At 39.3% G+C, this 25,937-nt stretch overlaps 1 protein-coding gene across 6 annotated transcripts in view; it reads left to right on the forward strand.

The window, feature by feature from the left end:
- The window catches only part of LOC124162702 (neurobeachin), a 1,312,932-nt gene that overhangs the window by 913,621 nt on the left and 373,374 nt on the right, over window positions 1-25,937 (forward strand). For all 6 annotated transcript variants that reach the window (XM_046539305.1, XM_046539311.1, XM_046539306.1 and 3 more), the window contains 7 exons: window positions 97-537; window positions 2,017-2,143; window positions 2,237-2,345; window positions 3,690-3,865; window positions 5,573-5,720; window positions 6,224-6,350; window positions 6,810-6,946. In XM_046539305.1, the coding sequence (XP_046395261.1) occupies window positions 97-537; window positions 2,017-2,143; window positions 2,237-2,345; window positions 3,690-3,865; window positions 5,573-5,720; window positions 6,224-6,350; window positions 6,810-6,946 (1,265 nt within the window). The remainder of the gene's footprint in view (window positions 1-96; window positions 538-2,016; window positions 2,144-2,236; window positions 2,346-3,689; window positions 3,866-5,572; window positions 5,721-6,223; window positions 6,351-6,809; window positions 6,947-25,937) is intronic.

Genomic DNA, 25,937 nt, shown 5'->3' on the forward strand with positions numbered 1-25,937 from the left:
GGACTCTCATTTTGAGTTGCTCAACGTACAACGCTATTTTTTAGGTGTACTTTTTCTCATGAGTAGCAAATAATTGAGGTCGATTTTGGTGCGCAGGGGGTCGGGAGAGCGGTGGTGATTCTGGTGGCGAGGACGGCAAGGGGCAGCAGAGCGACATCTCGGTGTTGCGCATGGACCAGCATGCAATGCACCACGGCCACCACCACTCGCACCAGGCGCCCTCGCCCACGTCGTCGACGTCCTCGGGTGAGGGCCTGCACCACCACCACCACCACCAGCAGCACCAGCATCACAGCCACCACCACGGACACAGCCACCACTCGCAGGCACGGCCCGACGACCTGCCCATCAAGGGGGGCCTTCCTGAGGGCCTGGCCCTCCCCACGCCCTCCCGGGAGGCCAGCCTCACACAGAAACTCGAGACGGCCCTCGGCTCGGTCTGTCCCCTTCTGCGCGAGATCATGGTTGACTTTGCTCCCTTCCTCTCCAAGACGCTGGTGGGTTCCCATGGGCAGGAGCTGCTGATGGAGGGAAAAGGTAGGGATAATTAGGATTAGGATATATGTATATCTGTAAATTTTCCTATATTCTGACTAGAGCTCTATAAAAGTCACAAATCCCATAATTTGAAAAATCACAATAGGGTAGTTTCCTTCATCAAAGAAAACGAAATGCATTGATTGCGATTCGTTACCCACCATTAGTGTATTCATAATATACAAATTATTTGGTTTTAGAAATACCGGTTTAGACGAATGGCAATGATCAATTTTAATTGCATTTGAAAAATGCCAGATTGGCGCCCATGAGATGCCACTCCACGTGACGTCACAGGGACCTAGTTTCTACACGAGTAGATAGGAGTTTTGCATCGTCTGACATTACCAATGCATGCATGAGGCACAGGGCTCAGTGAAACATGTCTTAATAATCACCTATTAAAACTGGCTAAGGTGGGAAAGTTTCCCTTCGTTTGATAGGGTATTAATAATACTTATTTAAGCCAAGCGCTACCTGCTAGCAGGGTACTCTGCTACCTGCTAGAAGCCTGCATTGTAGCGGCGCTCATGACCTCACACCAAGGTGGCCTCACATTGCGGAAGCCGGAACCAGAATGACGTCACACGGGCTTTTTCCAGCATTCATACTTTGCCGTCGCGTTTTCGCACGGTTATAAATCTTCACTTTTCATTTAATCGCGATAAATAGATATCATCATTTAAAAATCTAAAGGCATTAAATATGTAGTTCAGGAGTAATAATTTTTGGATTTAGGCAATAAAAAAATAATAGAAAACTATTGGAATTAAGGAGAACCATAGATAGAACCATAGAACCATATACAGGGTCTCTAAAACATCTAGAAAAGAGTGGAAGGAAATTTTTTAAAAGCCGAACTCACCCTGCGGCATAGGAAGGAACGATCAAAAATTCAATAATAAAATCAAGAAGCAGAAAACAGACATTTTGAAGGAATCCTTATGATATAGAAGAATGAAGGAGTGGAAAAACCTTTCTCAAGATATTTTTAAGATCTTCCCCACAAATCTTAACAGTTTGGAGAAAAAATCTTCCTGGATAATTTGTTGATTTCATTGTAGTTTTTTTGAAGCATTGGAAACGGTGTATTTTGGATAATTTGGTTTGAATTTCATTTGTTAATGCATAGTGTGTTATCCCTGTGAGTGCAGTTTTTTATATCCGGTAGATGTATTTTTGTTCCTTTTCTCAGCTCCTACATCAGTAGGCACTTCATTCATTTATTTTTCTCATGTTACCTCCAGGCGATATCCTACTTGTAACAATATGTATTAAATATTAAATGTGGCTGTTGAATTACTTATTTAGTATTTTAAAGCCTAGGATGATGAACTCATTACCTGTAAGTAAGTGTTTTGTCATAATCTGCAATTTTTGTAGTTTGTAAATATAATGTTTTTTTTTTAAATTGTCATCATAAAAAATGTGGTTGACTGTGCTCCAGAATACTAATGTCAAATTAATTTCCAATTTTAGGGCTGACAACGTTTAAGAATAGCAACTCCGTTGTTGAGTTAGTCATGTTGCTGTGTTCCCAGGAGTGGCAGAATTCCTTGCAAAAGCATGCTGGACTCGCTTTCATTGAGCTCATCAATGAGGGAAGGTATGCACTGACAATCCCAATGATGGAGACTTCAATGAAATCTTGTAAATTATTCAGATCGTTTATTAAATGTTTCGTCCATTTTTTTTGCAGGCTCCTCTCTCATGCAATGAAGGATCATATTGTTCGAGTCGCCAACGAAGCAGAGTTCATTTTGAACAGAATGAGGGCAGACGATGTTCTCAAGCATGCAGATTTTGAAGTAAGTTAGGTGGCGAGTCCCCCAATATTATTTCTCTGACTCTGCACTTTTTTGATTCTCTTATTTGTTTAAAATATTATGGAGCTGCAATGGACCAAATTATACTTTTTTGATCTCGAGTAACCCTTACTCTAATAAAAGTGATAATAGTGGCTGATATTTTTTGGAACTCCATTTTAACCAAAAAGTAATTAAACTTTGCCAAATTCCACTCAAGATATTAACCATTTGTTGATATGTTTCACTGCTCGGCCGCATTATCAGAACTGAATACGAAGTTGCTGTTGTTAGGAGGATTTCTTTAGAACCACGACCATGATGACAAATGACCATGATTTTCCCTACATTCCCTCTTTGACCTCACCCATGCAATGCAAAACAAACCCTCCTAACAGCGTTAACTATGCATTCAGTCCTGATGGTCCTCCAGTGCAGTTATATGTGCTGACTGGGATAAAGTTTGATGTGGAGTGGAATTTTGCATTTAACAGTTTAATTAATTTTCTGTTTTCATTTTTATAAGTTGGTGCACACTTGTTTATTTTTCACAATGTTCTATTGATGTGTAATGGTGGTTTATGAGTGTTATGCTGGCAACTGTGCAATTGCCACTTAGCAGTTGTGGGCTATCACCACTATGTCAATCACAAGCTGTAGTCTTGCCATAACTGTCTACCAACATAAATGGCTGTGCACGATTGTGCATTCCAGGTATTTTGAACAAGTACATTAAAATGTATCTTATGACATGGACATCTGACTCATTATTTCCAATAAATTTGAGACATATCAGTGATGCTGAATTCTGTTATTGAAATTCTTCATACTGTCATTGTTTGATAATTATGTCTTTCCCATTATTAAGGTTAACAATTTAAAGGCAAAGACTTGGTAAATGTATGATTTTGGAAGTGGTGTGCAAATTTTTTTATATTCTCTCCAGTCATCTTCCTCATTACTTGTGATTTTTGTATTTAAAGTAGCAATAGAAGACGCCATGTAAAAATGCTAATGAGTCTCCCATGAATTTCCTCTCGAGTACATACAATACAATAAACATCTATATCTTCTTCCAGCCACCATTACTGTCAATCACAACTTTATTTGCCTGTCTCTAAATACATATGAATCAGGCATTCTTGTAATCAACACTTTATTACAACAAGTTACTGTAGACAGGAGTTAATTTTCCAAATTAAACTAACTTTGGCTGTTTAGTTAATCAAATCATAATGGCAACAAAAAAGAGTTATGATTCAGTTATTACTAATGATGAATACTACCTTGGAGGCGTATGATTTTTAACTGAGAATTCTCATCTTGCGTGTTCGTTTGTTTTTGCAGTCGCAGTGTGCTCAAACGTTGTTGGATAGACGGGAGGAGGAGAGAATGTGTGACCATCTAATCACTGCTGCTCGAAGGAGGGACAATGTCATCGCCAGCCGTCTTTTGGAGAAGGTTGTGAATATAATGTCCAATAAGCATGGAGCTTGGGGCTACATGGATCCAGGGCAAGCCAAGTGAGTCATTTTCCTTGAATATAATTCGGGGATTGAAATCTTGTTTTTGTCCTTATTTCTGTGCAGTTAACCCTTTCCTGCCGGTGCCTTCAATAGAAAAACGTTTTTGTGCTATGAGTAGCATAAGAATATTTTAAACCTCTCTGTACGGAACTCTTTTTTGGGAGTGAGTTGCCTGGGTATTTTCGTCCCTCAGATTTGGGGCCCAGCTCAACCTCCGTCGATCCGTCCCTTACCCCGACCACTGGACTTCACCCTCTAACCCTATCATAGCACGAATCCACGGTCAACTTTTTGCGCTACCAGTGTTTTGTTCAACCAAACATTGCATTTGATTTTAAATGATTTACTCTTCTCAAAGAATTACTAACGTTTTTTTTAAGCATGGTGGAATTATAAATGGGTTTCTAGCGTTAATAACAACAAAGTTAGTGAATATAAGGTAATATGACTATAAGTCTGGAAGTCCATTATTTTTAACGCTAAAATTCCATTAAAAAATATATTGGCCACAGAACAAAACGAAGAATTCATTTCAAGGTATAAAAACATAGTAGTATGCAATAAAACATATCACTGAAAAAACTATTGAAAACATTACTACTATGCAACGGATTCCTGCGGTGAGGATGGTCATAAATGAGTGGGAGGGTCGGGCTTATTTGTCTAGGAGTGGCCCTAAGGACTCGCTAAGCAGGGTCCCGGGCTGGGCCTGAATGCATCGGACAATTGCTGCCTCAGCGGTCACTACCATTCCCTCGCGTCGGCCAGAGCCGATGTCCGGTCGTCTGTGTTGAAAAATCTGCGACAGCTATACCCGACGTCAGGTGTTCTGCGTATGAAAATACCCGTTGGCTCCACCCGACGTCCGGTGCGAAAGGGTCAAGCCTCAATTACCTGTCATTCACCTAACCATCCTTTGGGTTATCTGCTGATCACTTCCTTAGCCAGTTCCATTAAGCACTTTCCTTCGTCCAAAACCCTATTTTATTCTTCCCTTCGAATCTTGCCCCACCTCGAGGCAGCTGGTTCTTCCATGGAAGTGGTGTGAAACATTTAAAGAAAATATGGCACAGAAACCAAGTGAAAACTCCTGAGAATATGGTCATGAGTTCATTATCATAGAATTCCTAGGGTGAATAAAAATATAGCTGCATTTGAGGATAATTTGCTTATATATTTGAAATCAAAATATTTTTCTATTCGTGAATTTCTCTTTGATGCCTGATACGTAGTGTTCTTTTTGTATCTTGTGTAATTATTTTTAAGATTTTTCCTTTATGCAATTTTTATTATATTTATTCTCTGGCTAATCTTATATCAGTTACAACAGTTTCATCTTCAAACCTAGAAAAAGTATTATTATTTATATTTGTCTCTTTTGATTTTGTGGTTGGGTTCTTTCCCCTATTGGGATGAACAATAGATTACCGTATTTCTCCGAATATAGTCCCCCCCCCCTAATTTTGAGGCTTGAGTTTCGGGAAAAGTTAAAAAAATGCGTTTGAATATAGTCCCCCCTTTACTTTTACCATGGGCATTTTTGGAAAAAAAGGGGGGACTATATTGAGACAAATACGGTATCTTCTCCACTTGATAGGAATGAGGTTCTGTCCTAATTGTGACCTCACATATTTGGATGTAAAAATTGCTACCATCACCAATTTTGTCAAGAGTCTTTATCTTAGAATTTTCTTTCGATCCCAGGCGAAATGAGTATTGGAAGCTTGATGTTTGGGAGGATGATGCTCGCAGAAGAAAGAGGTTTGTCCACAATCCACTTGGATCTAGTCACCCCGAGGCAACTCTCAAGGCTGCCATTGAGCACGGTGCCCCTGAGGATGCTATCTTGCAGGCAAGGACTTGTTTTTATCTCTCGAAACTTAAGAGTTGAAGTTGGTGCATAAGGAATAAAGTAATCAAAACATTACATGAAAAATAGCTTCGTGGCCCTAGGTTTTTTATGTAAAATAAAATGGCTATCTATTACTCCTTCAAGAACTACGTATCAACCAACTGCAGCACATTCTATATTCAGATTGACATTGGTTGTTCCTTCACTGTCTTCTTTTCTTGTCTGGAGCTTATTTTCTTTTCTCCTTGCTATTTTTAATCTCAAAATGCCTTCCTACATGATTCATTCTTACGCATGGCAAAAAAAGAACGAACAGAGAAAAGCTCTGAAATAAAAGATCATTTTGCTCTTTGCCCTCAAGTTTCACTCAAAGTCATAATTGATCAAGCCGTGTGGTATTTTTCCTGTTAATTTATCATTGCTCTCCTCTAATTTTTTGAAAGTATTATTCTTGTACCCAATGTATGAAACTTATTTTAGTATTCCGCTTTGTTTCGATTCAGGCCCGTGAAGAATTTCACGCTCACTTGGCAGCAACAAGACTGCAACAGCAGCCACTGCAGTCAAATGATCTCATGGATGACAGTGAGCTCATGTCAGATGACAGAGACTTGGATGCTGATCTTGTCGGTGAGTGAACCAATTGTCATTCGCCCAATGTCACTTTACAAATATGTTTTCCATATTGAACCGGTACACATTTTTATTTGCTCTGATTAGTGATTGAGTGAATTATTGTACGTATTAAGCTTAGACAGACATTTTGCGTAAAATGTCAGAAGAGAAATCTTATTTTTGAGCTGTATTTTAATTTAATGAGGATAATTATGGTTGTAGTGTCGTTTACTACTGCCCAGGTTAATGGAAAATATACCACCCTTACCAATCAAAATGTGATATTACTAGAAAATATCATTTTTGAGGCTATGTTTTTTCAAAACTTTTAAGTTCCATTTGATTATGCAACAGACTCCAGGCACAAAACCATATTTAATCCTATTATTAATGAATAATTGTTGATGAAAGTTTTATTATTCAATTTCTATGTGAGGGTAATCAAAAAATGAGTACCTATGAAATCTCTTGCAGGGCCTGTGAACATTAGCACAAAGGCAAAGCTCATAGCTCCAGGCATAGTTGCTCCAGGAATGGTGTCCATCACGACGACGGAGCTGTACTTCGAAGTGGACGAGGACGACCCAGAGTTCAAGAAGATTGATACTGAGGTGAGTTGCATTTTTGTTTTTTGAGTGAATGGTTTTAGTGCAAGTGGAATGATTTACCAATAATTCCCATCTATGAAAAAGTATATTTTATTCTGTTGGCATTTTTATCCCCTTATATCCCTTTAACCCTCATATGGATTTACAAATTTAGTTACGTCGTTGGATTTTCGGCGCCGCTGCGGCGCCGCGTCATTTTTTGTTATTATCTTTCAAAGTCAGCGTGAATTTACAAGTTTTCTGATTGATAATGGTAAATACATCTATTATCTTTATTTCTCACCGTGTGCCGCTAGATTTGACCCATTATTGTGGAAGTTATAACAAAAAATCTTGAACGCTGCATTCTTTTCCATTTGTTGCCGTAATGCTCTCTATTTCTGTTCCCTTTGTCTGTTATTTTCGAATGAAAGTTTTAATTTCGTGTGTAATGGTTGTTAGAAATATTTTTTCTGATATGCTGTGCTGGAAAAACTCAGCTCTTTAATGTTTATATTTTTATGTATCTAAATACTAAAAATGAGGACCAAAGAAAGTTCATTTATGCCCATATGACATAATTTTCCTTCACTGTGTCCACCCATATGTTTTGTCTTTGCAGTGCATACAGAAGGATAAGTTATAAAACGTTAATAATGAAACAGCTGTAGGTCAAGTGAGAAGTGACGAGTGTTACTTTCGTGATTTTTACAGGATTATGGCGATCAAGGCAAATCTGGCGAATATTCTGGGAGCTTATAACCTGCAATTAAAAAAAAAGTCTTATGTGTTTTGAAATATAACGAATATGGTATAATTAGCGACGTGTCCAACAACCCAACACCGCTTCGGAGGTGAAGCTAGAAGAGCCGGTATTTTTTTCCGACCGCGGAGCCCCATTCCCTCACTGAGGACGTTTCCTTAGACACGGACGAGTAAATATGATGTGTGGAGGTGCACCAGCTGAGGTTTTACTCCTGGATTGGTGGGAAATCCAAGAAAATAACTTCTTAGAAGTATGGGTTATAGGTGGTAGGGAAGAAGGAACAGGTTCTTTCGTCCAGCTCTGCATGAGGGACGGATGGAAGAATGTTCTTGGTGACAAAAATACCTCAAGTTGGGAGGACTTCCCTCATCTTTTCTTTCCGTAGAGTTTCACTGACCCAGACTATCCATACCTTCCCACTAAGCTTCCTTATTCGTCATTCACCGCCTTCTTCCCCCCTCCCACAAAACTTGATTGAACTTCTCTCCACCCTAATGACCCACCCGAGCTGGACCTTCTTGGAATGAAGGGAGGGCCACTGCGAGGCGTTTTGACAAGGCTTTTGTCCCCTGTCCCTCATGCAGCGATGGAAGGATAAAGAAAAAGAAGGCTATTGTATCTAATTGTCTCCTTGCACTCCCAACCTTTTTCGCGATAAGGGTTTTCTACTCTTACCTGGCCTAACGATCTGGGTATTCCCTGATCCTTGGCAGTCGACACACTACCACCCCTTCACCTCAAAACAACCTACCTGGCATTCCTTCTCCTTACTCCTCCTCACTCACCCCTTCACTTAAGTAAAACCCCCAATAAATAAAATACCTGTGCATTTGAGTACACAAAGAAACGAGAATTATATTCACAAACTTTCACTTCACGGAAATTGTCTATTCTCCTATTCATCATGAAACGATATTTACTATGTAAATATTGAAGTAATGGTCAGGAAAAAGAAATAATTTTCTATCACACAATTCGTTGGGTAGTTATCTTGATTTCACCCCAATGGTAAACTGATACGTCATCGGTAATTATATAAACGCCAGCAATAGACTATCGTAGCCGCAAAGGAATATTTTTGAATGAGAAGTACAAGACATATAACAGTAACCGTTCGATGTGTTCTTCTCGTTAGTCGGTGAAACCTCTAAATCCCCTGGCAAGTACAGTTGCTCATTCAACGAGAAATATTCACACGACGGTGAGAAAGCAATATTCTACGATTTCAGATAATGCATTGTGTTAAAATTTTCTTAGAATTGCTGACTGGTGTAATTCTAAACAGAGTAACGCTGGGATTTATTCAAAGGTGACTATCACCATGGCAGGTATGTGGACGCGGAGCGGAGAAGGTGCCCAAGCAAAACTAAGACGGAAGCCATGGAAAAAACAACCTAGCGTAGCCATGGGTTTCTATGAATAATTCTTGCAAAACGATGAAGTTTTGTCAATGAAAATTATGACGAAGCAAGCATAATGATTCTTAGCTAAAAGAAAAAGCACAATTGGTATTGTAATATTTTCCTTTTGTTAAACAATTTCACTTGGTTTATAAGTTTTAAATATTAAATAACAGGATTATAAATATATTATAGCATTTCATACGAAGCATGATTGCTTTGACATTAGCGTTCCAAGTGCAGTCCCTGACGTAGCGGCGAGGAAATAATCGGCCCTAGGAAAACTAAGTCGGAGGCCGAGGAAATAAACAACTTTAGACATAAGTTTCTATGAATAATTCTTGCAAAAAGATGAAGTTTTGTCAATGAACATTATATCGAGGCAAACATTATGATTCTTAGCGAAAATAGAAAGCAAAATTGGTACAGTAATATTTTCCTTTTGTTTAACAATTTCAATTTGTTTATAAAGTTTATAAATTTAAATTATAATATTATAAAGAGATTATAGCATTTCATACGAAACATAATTGCTTTGACATTAACATTGAGAGTGCAGTCTACGACGTAGCGACGAGAAAATACTGAGCGCCGCAGCGGCGCAGTAAATCCAACGACGTAACTTTTTTCATTAGAGGCCAATAAAATGTAAACTATTGACACTATTCAAACAAAATTTTATGTGTAGTCGAAGAAAGCAGAAAAAATAGACTACTGAAAATTTCAAAATGATCCATTGGAATGGAAAAGTTTTACACCACTTTTAAAACCACGAGCGCCGCTAAGGCGCAGATAATCCATATGAGGGTTAAAAAAAGATAATCAAATGCAGAAACATGCACCAATATGTGGAACCATCTTTCTGTGATTAATAATTTTTATAGTATTACCCAGCAGATTAATATGTATGCATTGAAGGATCCGACTTTTATTGAATATGGATTCTTTTTTGGTAATATTTTTCTGTTCCATGGAAACTATTTGCATAAATTTTCTTTGAATGGAACCCCGCAATTCGTATGCCATAATTTTCTGTTGTGGTGAGCTTATGCTCCAGCTTTGGGCCCTATGTAAAGGATCCAACGTCATTAATCCATGGGTTTCTCCAAGTAACGAAATAGAACCTTTTTTTTTCAATTGTGGTTACTATAAAGATAATTGTATTCTCATTCCTACATTATGATGCAAATTTGGTTTTGATAGCCATTGATTGATTTTCTTTAATAGTGAATCCTTCTTATGGATTACATTGAATATTGCTGAAAAGGAATTTCATCAGACTTTTCTTGTGCACTAACCTATCCCTCTGAAATCAATTTTTCCACATTCTAAACTGTTGCAATAGATTATAGTTACAAAATATTTGAAGCCATAGCATTATCTGGCTAGCTGCGTAGTCAAAGTAATGCTGTAATTATTGCTACCATGCCAAAATGGTACCAAATGCATACACATATATCCTAGGTAGGTATTTATGGTTTCTTAAGAAAAAAATGTTAACTGTCCAATTTTATTCTTCCCACTGATGGCTTCTGTCTTCCTCTCTACCTTCAAAACAAAGCTTGTGTTAAAAAAATGGCACAGAAGCGAGAAAACCTGGGGATTAATGGGAAAGCAATGAGACATTTGCAGTGACTTTCTCAAGTGGTTGATGATTGCTTCGGACTTTACCGTAGTCCATTTCTCGCATCAAATCAATTTCCGCCGTTGCAAGTTCTCGCGCGCGTCATCCTTTCGCAACCTCAACTTAGTTCATGGCGAGGTTGAGTAGATGGCTCTGACGTCGTATGTGTCCAGGGGATTCGGATGTCTGATGCGGTGAGCACATAGATCTTTCAATGGGTGAGCACGGCAGACGCTGAAGTTGGTCGGTCGGGTGAGTGCGTGGACTGAGAAAAATGTGAGGGCGTGCCCCTTGGTGTCCCTTCTGACGTTTTGACGGATTGAATTTCGCATTTCAAGTATTCTGCGGATCCAGCTTCGTTGCTGACGGGATACTGGAGAACAATGACCATTGACGTAGCGAGACGTAGGGGGCATTGTTTAACGAATGAGGGTTCTTTTCGCGAACGTCCTGAATCGATGACTTGGAATTTAATTTTTGGATAAAGGAATTATTGGACTGAATGGAGTTTCGTTATTGGAGAATGTGGTATTTTTCATCATTTCTGAAAATTATGTCATCGCATTATACTGCTTGAGAAAGAGTTCAGTGGCGTAGCCAAGGGGGGGGGGGGGGGGGGGGTCCGAGGGGTCCGAACCCCCCCCCCCCCCCCGAAATATAAAAACACAATTATTTCTTTCATAAAGTAAAATAATATATTGAAAAATCATGAATTTTAAAGATTTTTCTTTAACGAATGATGTTTCTTCGATGGTGAAAAGTGTTAAAATTAGTTTAAAACCCTCTACTTAGAACCCTGTTTTTTTTTAAATTTACCCCCTGGTTTTGGACCCCCCCACCCGAACGAAATTCCTGGCTACGCCACTGAAGGAGTTGTAAAATTAAATTGCAAAAGAGTTGTTTCGTGATTGTTTTTCCTTAATCGTATTTATTGAAATTCGACAAGCGGTGAACTATGTACATTCACTGAGGAAATCGATAGTGATAGTTTTGAAGTCGACATTTTCCGGTTCTGTCCACGTATGTTGACCAAGATTCACTACAGTTTCGCCAGCTATCCTGCCGGCGTCTTCGAGTGAAGGATGGCAAGGAGATTCGTGATCCTCTCTTTGGCATCGGGGATATTAGGCACCAAAACCTGGAATTTTCCATGGCCAGTTAGGGAACGTCTTGAAAATCTCGCCGAATTATTCTTCTCCACGCGATGTGGAGAAGAATGAGTCAGTCTATGAAGCACGATGTCAACGAAAAATAAATACCGTCGTTTTTCGATGGAAACTCCGTAAGACGGATTCTGCTTTCGGCTACGAGGCAAAGGACTTTGGGGTATATGTCACGCAAATTCCTTTTCAATGTAACCATAGCAGAATATTAATGCCTTGTAAAATAAGAAATAATATAAATATGTACTGTGTTGGTTTAGGTCATTTATGAAAAATATATTTTCCATTTTCAAGGCTTAATATATGAAAAGATGAGAGCTATTATAAATAAAAAAAGAAGTCAAGTAGTCAATTATGGAGGCAATAAATATCCAATAAAACATTTTGACTAATAGATTAAACACTAAAACTTTTTAGTATCATATTTTTTGCTCGGTAAAATTAATTTTTAATACTTTTAAATGACACTAAATGACCGAAAATAACACAAAATATATTTCTGAAACTTTTGAAAATATGTTTTTTTTAATGACTTCGACGTCAAGAGTTTATGTTTGAAGGCAAACAAGAGGCCAAGAACAAAAGAATTACTACAAAAATAATGCGTGGTGGTGGAAAACTGGGTGAGTCATGAGTGTTCTTTTGTTCTTTGAAAATATACAATGCTCACGTTTTAGTGATCTCCCCCGTTCAGATCTCATCATTTCGATCCACGTTTTCACGCGAGAGCGACTGCTAACCTATGGAGTGTTCCGCGACGGGTCGTTGGTTATGAAGACAACGCACTCCTTCGCTATCAGGACTCGAGACCATAGTGCGTGAAGTAATGAAATTTTTAATTCAGTTGCTTGAAGACGCAATTCATTACGTGCTTTTTTCTATCAATTCTTTTCGAAGGGTCAGATATACCAATTAGAGCTTATTTATGTGTATGTGTTTCAGCTACTATAACCATGGAATAGGGTAGTTTCCTTCATCAAAGAAAACGAAAGGCATTGATTGCGACTCGTTACCCACCATTAATGTATTCATAATACACAAATTATTTGGTTTTAGAAATACCAGTTCAGACGAATGGCAATGATCAATTTTAACTGCACTTGAAAAATGCCAGATTGGCGCCCATGCGATTCCACTCCACGTGACGTCACAGGGACATAGATGCTATACGAGTAGTCAGGAGTTTTACATCGTTTGAGATTACCAATGCATGCATTAGCCACAGAGCAAAGGGAAACATCTATTAATAAACACCTATCAAAGTTGCCTAAGGCCGGACAGTTTCCTTCGTTGGAAAAGATAGTAATAATCCTTATTTAAGCCAAGCGCTACCTGATAGCAGGGTACTCTGCTACCTGCTAGCATCCTGCGACGTATCAGCGCTCAAAGCCTCGCCCCAAGCCTCTCTTGCGGCAGCGGGAACCAGAACGACGTCACACGGAGTTTTCCCAACATTCATACTTAGCCGTCGCGTTTTCGTGCGCTTCAAAATTTTCACTTTTCATTAAATCGCGAAAAATAGATATCGTCATTTAAAAATCTAAATGCGTACTCCAGGAGTAATAATCTTTCGATTTAGGCATTAAAAAAATAATAGGAAACCACCCTATTGCTTAATTCTTATTCAAATATTCTACTGGTTCAGGTAAGTTAACATTTTGCCGACAAATCCGGCACTGCCTGTCTCCACTCTCAATTTGAAATTCCCTCTTCAATTCACAATAAGGCCCACTCCCTTTCACCCTGTCTAAAAACTCTATTCTCTTCCTTCGTTTCCCTCCTTTACCCAACATTCTACCCTCTAACACGTTCCCTTAACATCAAGTTCTCGACATCCCCTCCCCGCTCAGTACTTGCTCAACCATACGTGTCTCCTTCGTATCTCATCTAAAAGCTGCCTCTCCTCACCCACCATCTCCAGCACTTCGTCGTTCCTCCTCCTCTCCGTCCACTTCACCTTCTCCATCCTTCTCCACACCCACATCTCGAACGCCTCCAATCTTCTCTCGTTCCAAGTGTCCACGTTTCCTCATCCTAAAGTGCTAAACTCGAGATCAGACTCTCCACTTGCCTGTTTTTTATTTTCACAACTATCTTCTCTTTAGCTCCTTCCTGTTCATCAACGACTCTCTTTGTATTTATTTTTCTGAATTCGGTATTTATATATCGCCGATTCCTCGAAATATCCTTTTCCGATATTCCAAAGTTCTGGATAACTTTTAAACAGCTAAATTAGAAGAGAGTAAAGTTTTCCTCACTTCAAACATTTTATTTGTTATTTACAAACGTGTTATTTTCTCTAGCGAGAGAAAATACTGTAGCTAACGAGCCAGATAGTGCGATAACTGTCTAGTGAGATATTTTACTTCTCTGTTCATACTGCCGAACTGCTGCGATAGCAGGTCTACTGCGAGAATTATTGTTGCTATAGTGATCTAATTCACAGTTATCTTAATAAAAAAATACCTCCTCTCCGTCGTTCCTCCTCCTCTCCGTCCATTTCCCCTCCTCCATTCTTCTCCACACCCACACCTCGAACGCCTCCAGTCTTCTCTCGTCCTCGTCTCGTTCCAAGTGTCCATGTTTCCTCATCGTGAAGTGCTAAACTCGAGATCAGACTCTCCACTTGCCTTTTTTATTTTCGTAACTATCTTCTCATTAGCTCTTTCCCAATGCGTAATTAGAATCTTTTTTACCCGCGATGGATGAAGACAAAGAAATGCAATCGTCGGTACATGACCAATCGATTTTTAAAGATGTATCTTTATTGTCTCTTTTTTAGATCTCAATCATTCCTATAGGTTTATTAAATGACCGGTTCGCGAATCGCTTTGCGTCCACAATCTTAGATGTAGGTTTTTTCAATGGGCTATATCGCCTCCTACCATCCAAGACTTGAAAAAAGAGCATATTCCGATCGATAACGTCGAAGTCCTTTGTGCTGTAAATTAAGGTGCCATGGGTGTCATTAGGGAGGAGAAGGTAAACATTAGGCCGATATTTGCCATTCCTTAAGAGATAACATTGTCTCTCCATGAAAAGCTCTCATTCAGGAAAAAAACTTACCTTTGGGATAGCCGTAGTCAACACGATCAGTTGGCAAAAGAGTTCATTCTAATCACCAAATTATCGAATTCGGTGGTCCAAATTATATTCTATTAAGTGTCAACATTTGTATTCAGACACTTTGGATAATAACGTCTAAGGGCAGTAGAAGTGCTATGCTTGTAATGCAGTTGATACCAACCAGAAAAATCGGTCTAGTTTTTTGCGACTGGTGACCAAGATATTCATGTAACTACTGCTCTGATTCTACCTATTATTCTTTTTATTTCTATTGACTTAATCTAACAATAAGTGAGGGCTGCTGGTGTGAATTTTACTTTTCTCCAGTATGTCCTGAGTTATAAAGTCGACCTTGTCTCGTTTTTGGTCATCCCCTCTCACAACTACCTAATGTGACTTGATATCGCAGACATAGTGAAAATTTTCACCAATCACAGCTGAGACCGACTATCTACTTTGAAATCGATTTTAGAGAGCTTTCATGGCACCATGTGACTGTCTACAGTCATTACCACACTCATTGCTACTAATAATTGCAAGGAATTGCTATGATTTTCTCAGCTATGACTCTTACGAGTCGAGGTTCCCCAATTTTAAGTGGTTGTGGTCCACTGGACGCTTTTCCGAAGTTTTCATCTCCACACTAACACCAAGTTAAGCTATTTTATCCTACTCATATCCGTTTTTTGAGTGTTGCTCCGCACAAGTGATCCCATTGGAGAGTTGGTTTTGCATAAGTGTGCCTGATTATCCTTCCACTCTCGCTTTCCACGCGTCATCAATACTTTCATATTCCGATTTCGCTCGTGTACTCGTGATAGTCGATAGCCCTCCGGAAGCAACATTAACATGACATTCCGGCGTCGATGCCAATTATCCTGGATTTTGATTGGTTTTCTCTGTAATTTGGGAGATAGCTCAGTTTGATAATTGGGTGGTTTCCTATTATTTTTAATTGCCTAAATCGAAAGGCATTCCTGGAGTACGCATTTCACGCTTTTAGATTTTTAATTGACGATGTCTACTCTTTGCGATTAAATGAAAAGTGAAAATTTTCAAGCGCGCGAAAACGCGACGGCTAAGTATGAATGATGGGAAAATACCGTGTGACGTCATTCTGGTTCCCGCAGTCGCCGTGTGAGCTGACCTTGGGGCGAGGCTTTGAGCGCTGGTACGATGAAGGATGCTAGCAGGTAGCAGAGTACTCTGCTAGCAGGTAGCGCTTGGCTTAAATAAGGATTATTAATACCCTATTAAGCGAAGGAAACTTTCCGACCATAGGCAATTTTAATAGGTGATTATTAAGAGATGTTTCCCTGAGCTCTGTGCCTCATGCATGCATTGGTAATCTCACACGATGTAGAACTCGTATCTACTCCTATAGAAACTAGGTCCTTGTGACGTCACGTGGAGTGGCATCTCATGGGCCCCAGTCTGGCCTTTTTCAAATGCGGTTAAAATTGACCGTTGCCATTCGTCTAAATTGGCATTTATAAAACCAAATAATTTGTATATTATGAATTCACTAATGGTGGGTAACGAATCGCAATCAATGCCTTTCGTTTTCTTAGACGAAGGAAACTACACTATTGTTATTGATGAGTAATGGTAAAAATCTGCTTCTTTCTGTGAACCCATCGATTATATTTTTTTTGCAGAATATAAGGTTCAATTTAGCGAATGAAGTGCTTGAAAAATGACTAATTATTAGGAATCTGCTCTTGAATTCAGTTTATTAAACGGGCATCGCCCATCGTTGGTTCCTACCCACATGAATCCTTTGACAAAACCGTTACTTATTGCGTATATCCTGCTCGCGAAAAATGCGGGAATGTAAACTTGCGTCCATCAGGCATTTATGAGCATTTCCTTTCACCATCCTTCCCCTCCCCCCCAACACCAGACTGATTTACTGTCAGCCGCGCTCTTTAACTGCGAATTTATTTTCTTGTTTAGGAGAACCTCAAAACACAAATGTCGCACTTAGTTGGGAATGTCCTTCCTCGGACGCGTCCCGGATTCTCTTTTATTTAAGAGTTTTACGGGTTTTTTAACGATCGTAAATTCCACTGGAAAATCGCTTAAAGTTTTAAGCTTCGACAGACCTTCTTCAAACATCGTTTGCTTTTATTACGGGAGGATAAAATTATTTAATCGATCGAGTAGGGTGACTTAAAACGTTATACAGGCCGTGAAAATTTGCAGGACTTCCCATAATCTTGGATTGTGTATTTTTTATTAAAAATTTCCGCACGCTGTCAGATATATATCCATTCGTCTTGACGCAAAATAGATGGTTATAGTAAACCATATCAAACAAGACGGGAGAAGCATCTTAAGATAAAAAAGATGTTATTAATGGTGTAGAAAGAAGTTGGAATATCATGGAATGAATGTAGTTGAGAAGGAGCGACTCGCACGTAATACGGAAACGAAACAGAGATATTTGATTGCTATTTTAAAAAACTCTTATCCAGGCCTCGAAGCAATAGTAAATAGAGTATTTTCCTTCATCAAAGAAAACGAAAGGCATTGATTGCGATTCGTTTCCCACCATTAGTGCATTCATAATATACAAATTATTTGGTTTTAGAATTACCAGTTTAGACGAATGGCAATGGCCAATTTTATTATCATTTTAAAAAGGCCAGATTGGCGCCCATGCGATGCCACTCCACGTGACGTCACAGGGATCTAGTTTCTATACGAGTAGATAGGAGTTTTACATCGTCTGAGATTACTTATGCATGCATGAGGCACAGAACTCAGGGAAACATGTCTTAATAATCACCTATTAAAACTGGCTAAGGTCGGAAAGTTTACTACGTTTGATAAGATATTAATAATCCTTATTTAAGCCAAGCGCTACCAGCTAGCAGGGTACTCGGCTACCTGCTAGTATCCTGCGTCGTATCAGCGCTCAAAGCCTCGCCCCAAGGTCATCTCACACGGCGACAGCTGGAACCAGAAATACGTCACACGGACTTTTCCCAGCATTCCTACTCAGCCGTCGCGTTTTCGCGCGCTTGAAAATTTTCTTGTTTCATTTAATCGCGAAAAATAGATATCGTCATTTAAAAATCTATAAGCGTGAAATACGGACTCCAGGAGTAATAATCTTTCGATTTAGGCTATAAAAATAATAGGAAACCACCCTATTAATGATGATTCGGCCTTATTCGATAAAATCTAGACACGGCTCTCGTCTTTGCAGCTGTTTGCTCTGATATCGATGTTGATTATTTGTCTGAGTGATTCAACCCGGACTTGACATAGATAGGAGAGTATAAAAAGAATATAAAATATAGAAAGAGTATAAAAAAATCTAGATAGAGTAAAACGAGAAAGGGTTTGAGGATGTCAAAAGAACGTTGATGAAAGTCTGAATCAGAGGAGATCATCCTTAGACGGAGATTACGCTATGCGAAATAAATGTGAAAACCTACAGATTAAGTCGTCATCATCATCACTGGTCAACAATCCTAGGATTGGTTTGACGCAGCTCTCCACTCAGTTCTCCTATCAGCTAATCTTTTCACACCTACGTATTTCTTCTCTTTCACATCCTTCTTTACTTGTTCCATATATTTTGTTCGAGGTATTCCTTTTCCGTTCTTGCTTTCCACTTGTCCCTCGACGATTGTCTTCATCAGGCCATCATGTCTCAAGATGTGGCCTATAAGGTTGTTCCGTCTTCTTATTAAGGTTTTCATGAGGCTTCCCTTCTCTCCTACTCTTTCTAAGACTTTGTCATTACTAACTCAGTTGATCAATTTGACCCTCATCATTCTTCTGTAGCACCACATTTCGAAGGCCTTTATCCTTTGCAGAAAAGTTTCTCGGGTTTTCCACCGGTGGATGTCGTCCATGTCTCCCGACGTTTCGATCCGCGACTTGCTGATCATCCTCAGGGGATCTTCGGAAGATGATGGAAAACCCGAGAAACTTTTCTGCAACTGATACGCCGGGAAAACCTAAGATCATGCCTTTATCCTTGCTTTCTCCGCTTCGGTCTTTGTCCATGCCTCACTTCCATATAGGAGTATACCTAATGTGTAGGTTCTTATAAACTGTTTCTTTACTTCCATATTTAAGTTTCCCGCTCTATACTAATTTATTAATTGAAGTGTCATAAGTACAAATACCGGGCGATGCCGTGGATAGCGCGAGGAGGCGAAGAAGTATAGCTTGAATGCTTGAAATCGCACGTCTGTGGGTTAGTCAGGGGCGACCCCAACCCTCACCTTTTGGGGTTGAATGGCTGAGTGAGTGAGGCAAGGGAGCGGAGCGGTTGGGGATGAGGGGGAGGATCATCCGGAATCATTTCCCACGCAAAATGTTTCTGTCGATCATATCTTGATTCCAACTCAATCATGCCTCCCTCCCCCGTCAGTTTAATTAATGATTCCGCGTCTCACTGTCGAAAGACGTGCCACGCCCCATCCTCCCCACCCCCCACTTCGCTCTCCTTCATTAAAATAGTCCGGCGCCTTTATCTCGATCGAGAGCCGACCCACTGGGGTGGACTCCGTAATTGATTATATCGGCCATCGGAGCCGCTCTTCCCGGTACGCCGCCTCTGGGCTTATTCGGCCGCCTCCCCCAAACCATTGACCAGTCGGTCCGACCACTGCTCATTCGGAATACGCGAACACTAGAGGTGGGACGTGCGGGTCCTCGAACCTTTTCGAGAATCCAGACAAGTAATACGCCAACTATTGCCCAAATTCCGAAATAGAGCTCCATGGATACCAAGCAATTCCCTAAGGAAACCATGTTGACTAATCATTGGTATTTCTGGGAATTTAATGATTATTCTAATTATATTTTCGGGTTATTAAGTATCATAAGGTCATGAGCAATATATTTTAAGCATTCATATTCGTGTAAAATGCCTTATGTGGTTGCCATTCATTGCTACAATTAATCATTTACTTGGACGGTGATTTGTTTTTTAATGCACTTGGGGTAACCGACGCATTGCACTTTTTCTTTTCTAGCCTGCTAAGAATAATGTTTTTAATCGGAGTCACGCATTTATGGTCATTAGGGATCCTTTTAGTAATCGCCGTGAGACTGTAGTGGATATTTCAGCTATAATTTATTAATTCCTTAATCTTAACTGCTATTTGTCGTTGCCTCCAGGAATCGAAATAACTTCTCAAAGCCAAGAAAAATTTTCCTTGATATTTTCTACTTTAATTTTTGCGGTGGCTCGACGATTCATCCTATCACACGCATGTTATTATTACAACAATATCCTCGATGCGTCGGCCATGTTGGCAAATTACGTCACTGCCATAGTAGAGTATTTATGGTCACTGCCTTCAGCGCCGCCATCGGTGATTTGAGTCTCGATTAAAAAGATGCGATCGCTCGAGTATTAATCCAGTGATAAAAATGTGCGATTAACGATAAACAGAATTTCTTCCTCTCATCTTGACCTCATTTAATTAATGATAAAATAATTCCTGGAGTATAGGTCAAATGTATATGGTGCAAAAAAGTTGTTAGCCAACGTTTCACTTTATTTAAAACCATCATCAGGGCTATGAATGAAAATATGAGAACAACATAAAATGATATGCAATATTATTACATAAATAAATGTTACTAAAGAGTTTTTTTTGCAATAATATAATAAAAAAAATTTAAATTATATAACATTTAATCAAAATTAATGGTAACTAGGTTTGGTAATAGCTTAGTAACCTAATATCAATAAATATTTGGGAAGCTAAGATATGTAATAAAATTTTGTGTATTCCCTTCTTATTTAAAAAATTATATTATTGTAAATAAAAAAAAACTCTTTCGTAACATTTATTTATGTAACAATATTGTATATCATTGTATTTTATTTTGTTCTCGTGTTTTTATTCATAGCCCTGATGATAGCTTAAAATAAACTGAAACGTTGGCTAACAACCTTTTTGCATCATATACATTTGACCTACGCTCCAAGAATTATTTTATCACAAACGATAAATGTAAACTCTGAAAATACGAACGCACTCAAATAACTGGAATCTTACCTTATCAACTTTCTTGAGTAAAATTGCTCGGAGAAATCAAGTTTATTTTTAAATTAAGTTTGCCTTTTGCTACATTTTTATTTAATGATCCCATTTGAAATTCAGCTTTAGCATTAATTTGCAAAGAGCTCATTGATACTTACCTATGATCAGGTGCCCGGGAGTTCCATCCTGACTGTCGTGTCATTGTACTCTTTTTAAAAGGATTTTTTTAAATCGATGTGGTATAAATATTCAATCATGACATACATTTTTGTGCTTCATAGACAAGATTCTTAGGGAGACCAGTTGCTCTGAACTAACATCTGTGGATTGTAAAGGAAGGGCGTATTTTGGAAGTTTCTTGCAAATGACTAACTTCGTTTCGCGCTTTAAAATCAATCGTAAACCTCATTCTTTGCAACTTTAACTAGTCTTAACGTGGCGGAACAAAGGATTTGACTTAAAGAGCAAAGAGTTTTATGGTTAGCAACGACTTAAAGGAGCATTCCACCGTTACGTCATGGACAATCCCTTAGAGAAAAAACTGTTGAAATTTCAACAGTGAATTGGGACCACTGTTAAAACTAAAGGTAACTATTATAACTAGCAGTAACTGTTAAAACTAACAGTAACTGTTAAAACTAACCATAACTGTAAACTCTGACAGTAACTAATAAATCCAAAAGTTATTGATGAATTCAGAAGTTACTGTTGGATTCAGCAGTTGCTGTTGGATTCAGCAGTTGCTGTTGCATTCAGCAGTTGCTGTTGCATTCAGCAGTTGCTGTTGGATTCAGCAGTTGCTGTTGGATTCAGCAGTTGCTGTTGGATTCAGCAGTTGCTGTTGCATTCAGCAGTTGCTGTTGCATTCAACAGTTACTGTAGGATTCGACAGTAGTCCCAATTAGCTGTTGAAATTTCAACAGTTTTTTCGCTAAGGGATGGTACACAATTTTTTCAATTATGTAAATTATTCTGTCACATTTTGTGAAGTATTCGTTAATTTCCATTTAGAGTATTTGTGTACCAAAATTTATCGCAGTAAGAAAATACCATGGTGACGTGGTGAGCGTTTAATGCTTTCAAATGATCTTGTTTCATAAGTTGTTTCACGGCTCTGTGGCGGCGGGGTAAAGTCCTCGCCTGCCAAACCGTAGGCCGTGGGTTCGAATCCCGCCTGGGTAGGTGATCCCTAACCAGGGCATGGACGTTTGTGTTGTGCTTTGTTAATGTTGAAAAACCCGTTGTAAAGGCCACAATGTGCTGTTAACGGGGAAATTGGAAAAAAAATAAAGAAGTTGCTTCACGGCCCTGTGGCGGCGGCGTTAAGTCCTCGCCAGCCAAACCGAAGGTTGCGGGTTCGATTCCCACCTGGGTAAGTTGTGTCTATGCAGTGCAGGAATGTTTGTGATCGTCGTTGTTGACGTTGTCATTCGTTCGATTCCCCCGCTGTGAAGGACGTTAATACCGTAAATACGCTGTTTTAGGGGTAGTGAAGTTAATTAAAATAAATTAATCAAATTAATTAAATCTTAGTGCGTGTTAATTGTTTAAATAAACGCTTGATTTGATCTAAGAGTGCTGTAATCTCACGCTAATGGCTTCCTAAATTCATTGCCGATTTGCCTGTAACCCAGTCCAGTGGCGCAGCGAGGGGCGGGTTTTGGGGGATAACCCCCCCCAGAGCTCACAGAAATTTTTAAGTTAAATCTATTTTACTTAATTGGATTAATATTGCTAATAGAGTAGTGTGAGGATTAATAAAATATGCCTCAGAAGGCCGTAAAAATCACCATTTTGAACCATTTTCTTATATTTTTCCCGGGGAAGGCCACCGCACCTCCCGCTTACCCTGGCGGGTATGCAATACCCCCACACCTTAAAGTATTATTTGCGCCTGAAACCCCCTCTAGCTTTAATTCCCAGAGTCGCCCCTGACACAGTCAGTAGACACGTTCCAAAACGCAGATGGGTTTCACATGCATCCACTTATGCGTGGTTTTCCGCTGTCCTGGAGGCGTGGAATTCTGGCTACTATATTTTTTACACCGAGTTAAGGGACATTTTAATTTCTCGGACGTAATGGAAGGCACTTGTCTGAAAGGATTAATTCCTGAAATGAAGTGCATTCAGCCCGGGTGAGCGCGACTGTGGAATATTACGTGGAGGGTCATAAATTGGGGTCAGCTGATTGATTGGCCGGAGCAACTGCGGTAGGTCCCTCCGTCTCGAGAGAGCGACATGCCCCTCAACCTCATCACCAACCGACCCAGCGTCTTTAACCGGATCGAAGTGAGCTCAGTTCGCTTCTATTCTGCCCTCCTCCTTCCTAATCGTTTCGTTTCCTCGTATGTCTTAATTTCATCTTGACGTCCCTCGTAATTTTCCTTATTCATTCCTTCCATAACATTACCGGAGGGTCCTTTTTCAATATTCCATCCGTTATAACATTCGAGGGACTTTTTCGCCTGCAATGACGCCCTCCTTGTTATTAGAGTCGATCATAAAAAGGACGTTGACCTATGATGAGCCGACTCGTTGATTTGGAGCAATAGAGATGAGAGTTATTCGTAGAAGCAGATGAAAGCCCTTACTTATCTACGAGGACGACATCACAGAAGCTGTTTTGCGCGCGACACTTTCACGTCAGTACATGCAGCCATCACTCAACCCGAAGGTTGGCTTGGATAGTTGAAGATGGGGCTCACCCCATATCAAGCCTAGGGAGTGTGATTTAACATATGCAGATAAACACTTTGAGTGCCGGCTGCTAAATTTAAAGCCCTACTGAAAAATCCAGCCATTTTCACTATATTCGTACATTTTTAAAAACATGAGCATCAAAAATATATTTATATCGATGTGCATTTCAATAACAATGGACTTTGCTCTTCTTTATGAATGAGTTGGATAGCATTTATTGCTAATTTTTAAATATATTATTTAACAACGAAAACCTACTGTTTTTGAAAAATAAAAAAGTTGCAACATATGATGTACCACCATAATATGCATAATACTTTTTTTAATACGCTCAATTTGAACTATTTAAAGCATGGAAATCATAAAAAAAGCATTGTTCCAAGCAAAGCATTACAAATCCTGGATGACAAAAAGGGTCAATGCACCCACAACGAACGATCCATTGGCCCAAAGAATTTTCACACTAAGTGGCCTAAGATGAGGATGCCGGTAGCTACAGAGGACTTTTCGTCCTCAAGGCGTAAAGTGAACTCTTTTTCCATCGAAAAGTTGATTTTTGAAAAAATAGAACCCCTAAGCAGTAAACTGGAAAAGTACCACGGGCGAAATATTACGGCTTCACGCATACAAAGCCAATTAAATGGAAAGACGTAATATTACATCCATGGCAATCCTCAGAAGGATTAGCAGGACGTAATATTACGTCCATGGCACGCAAAGTGTATAGGGGAGCAGTTTTGGACACCTCTCACTTCGAAGATTTTGGTTGGTGTGTCCGAACAAGCGCTAGAAGCAAGAAAATAATCCTTTGCCGAGTTCCATTCTCTGATTACTGTTTATATTGTGGGAAGGGCTTCGAGGAAGGGTCGTAGAAAAATGAACTACCCGCTATGTAGATTGGTGGAGGGAGGAAGGAATTTGATACTCAAGGCTAAAGGCCCTTCGTGAATTCTCCACATTCCGTCTCTTCTTTTGGCCACTGTCATGGAAACGTATAAATATTATTTTGTTTCAAGGAACAGAGTTTCGTTCATTCTCATTGCCATCTTCATGACCAAGAACCCTACATAAGGACGATTGTCTTCGTGCGCTCCGATCGTCATTTGTCCAAAATTCGTGTCGCAAGTTAATATGGTGAATCCCGCCGATGGCAGCGCCGACCACCGCTGATTATAATTTCAGTGTTTTTAGAAACGATTGTTGAAGTGTAAATGTTTGCATTTTGATATTATTCGTATGTTACTTCAACTGCCTTTGCGAGGATAAGACTCTAAATTACTAAATAGACTGGATCAGGGTAAAATTGTGATATATCGCTGCAAGTATGAAGACTCTGCCTTGTTCTAGTGCAATGTATGCTGTTTCAAGATGAGTAATTCATTAAATTTCTTTTTGTTTCGAGCAATCATTCTGTTTATTGCCCGTTTATTCCGTTGGAATGCAAGGTACGTATTCGGTGATCTTAAAATGAAGAAAATCTTTAAAGTCGTTTTAGGTGTTCGGTTAGTACCTATGGTGAAAGAAATAGTATTGCTTGATACAAAATCCGTGCGCATCGATATCGGCATCAGTGAGGGTGAGAGTGTTGTATTTTCAATGGGCGATGCTGTCTGTGTACGTGAAAGAATGCCCGCATAACAATGCAATTTGGGTTCAATAACAATGCATCGATCTTGAATAGCGGAGCAGTTGTTTAAGTATACTTCGATTTCAGAATCATTTACTTATTCAATCGTGGATACCAATGGACCGTGTATACCTCTTTTTTAATGAGTGATATCGAAGCAATTTGTTTCAATCGTGAAATGAAGGAATAAATATAAATTCGTAATGTATTCATATGACGTAGTGTAATGTGAGTGTAAAATTAGAAATTAGTAAAGTTAATCACTGCTCCCACAACGTAAATATTATATTTCGAGGGTTAAATCAATCATTTACTATACATACCTAAAATGTGAGCGCTTCCATGCCTGTATAGCGTCCGAGATAATGGTTTAAAGTCATCAGCTTGTGCCGAAAGATTGTAAACAATGATCCGCCATGTTTCAAATGTGTCTGTAGGCTGCACTATCACCTGAGCTTTCTCGAAATAGTCTGTCAAGATATCATGGCGAACAGACCTGCATGCTGCAAATTTCTTGTATATTCATTCATTTATCGATTTCCTTCCTTGATTATATCGTGCACCTGAGGTTCATTGGCGGATTTTCGACTTTTTCAGGCAGTTAAAACAGTTTCTTACGGATGGCACCGGTGCGAATATAATTTCACTT

The sequence above is a fragment of the Ischnura elegans genome, chromosome 7 (genome assembly GCF_921293095.1).
Source record: "Ischnura elegans chromosome 7, ioIscEleg1.1, whole genome shotgun sequence".
NCBI classification, from domain to species: domain Eukaryota; kingdom Metazoa; phylum Arthropoda; class Insecta; order Odonata; family Coenagrionidae; genus Ischnura; species Ischnura elegans.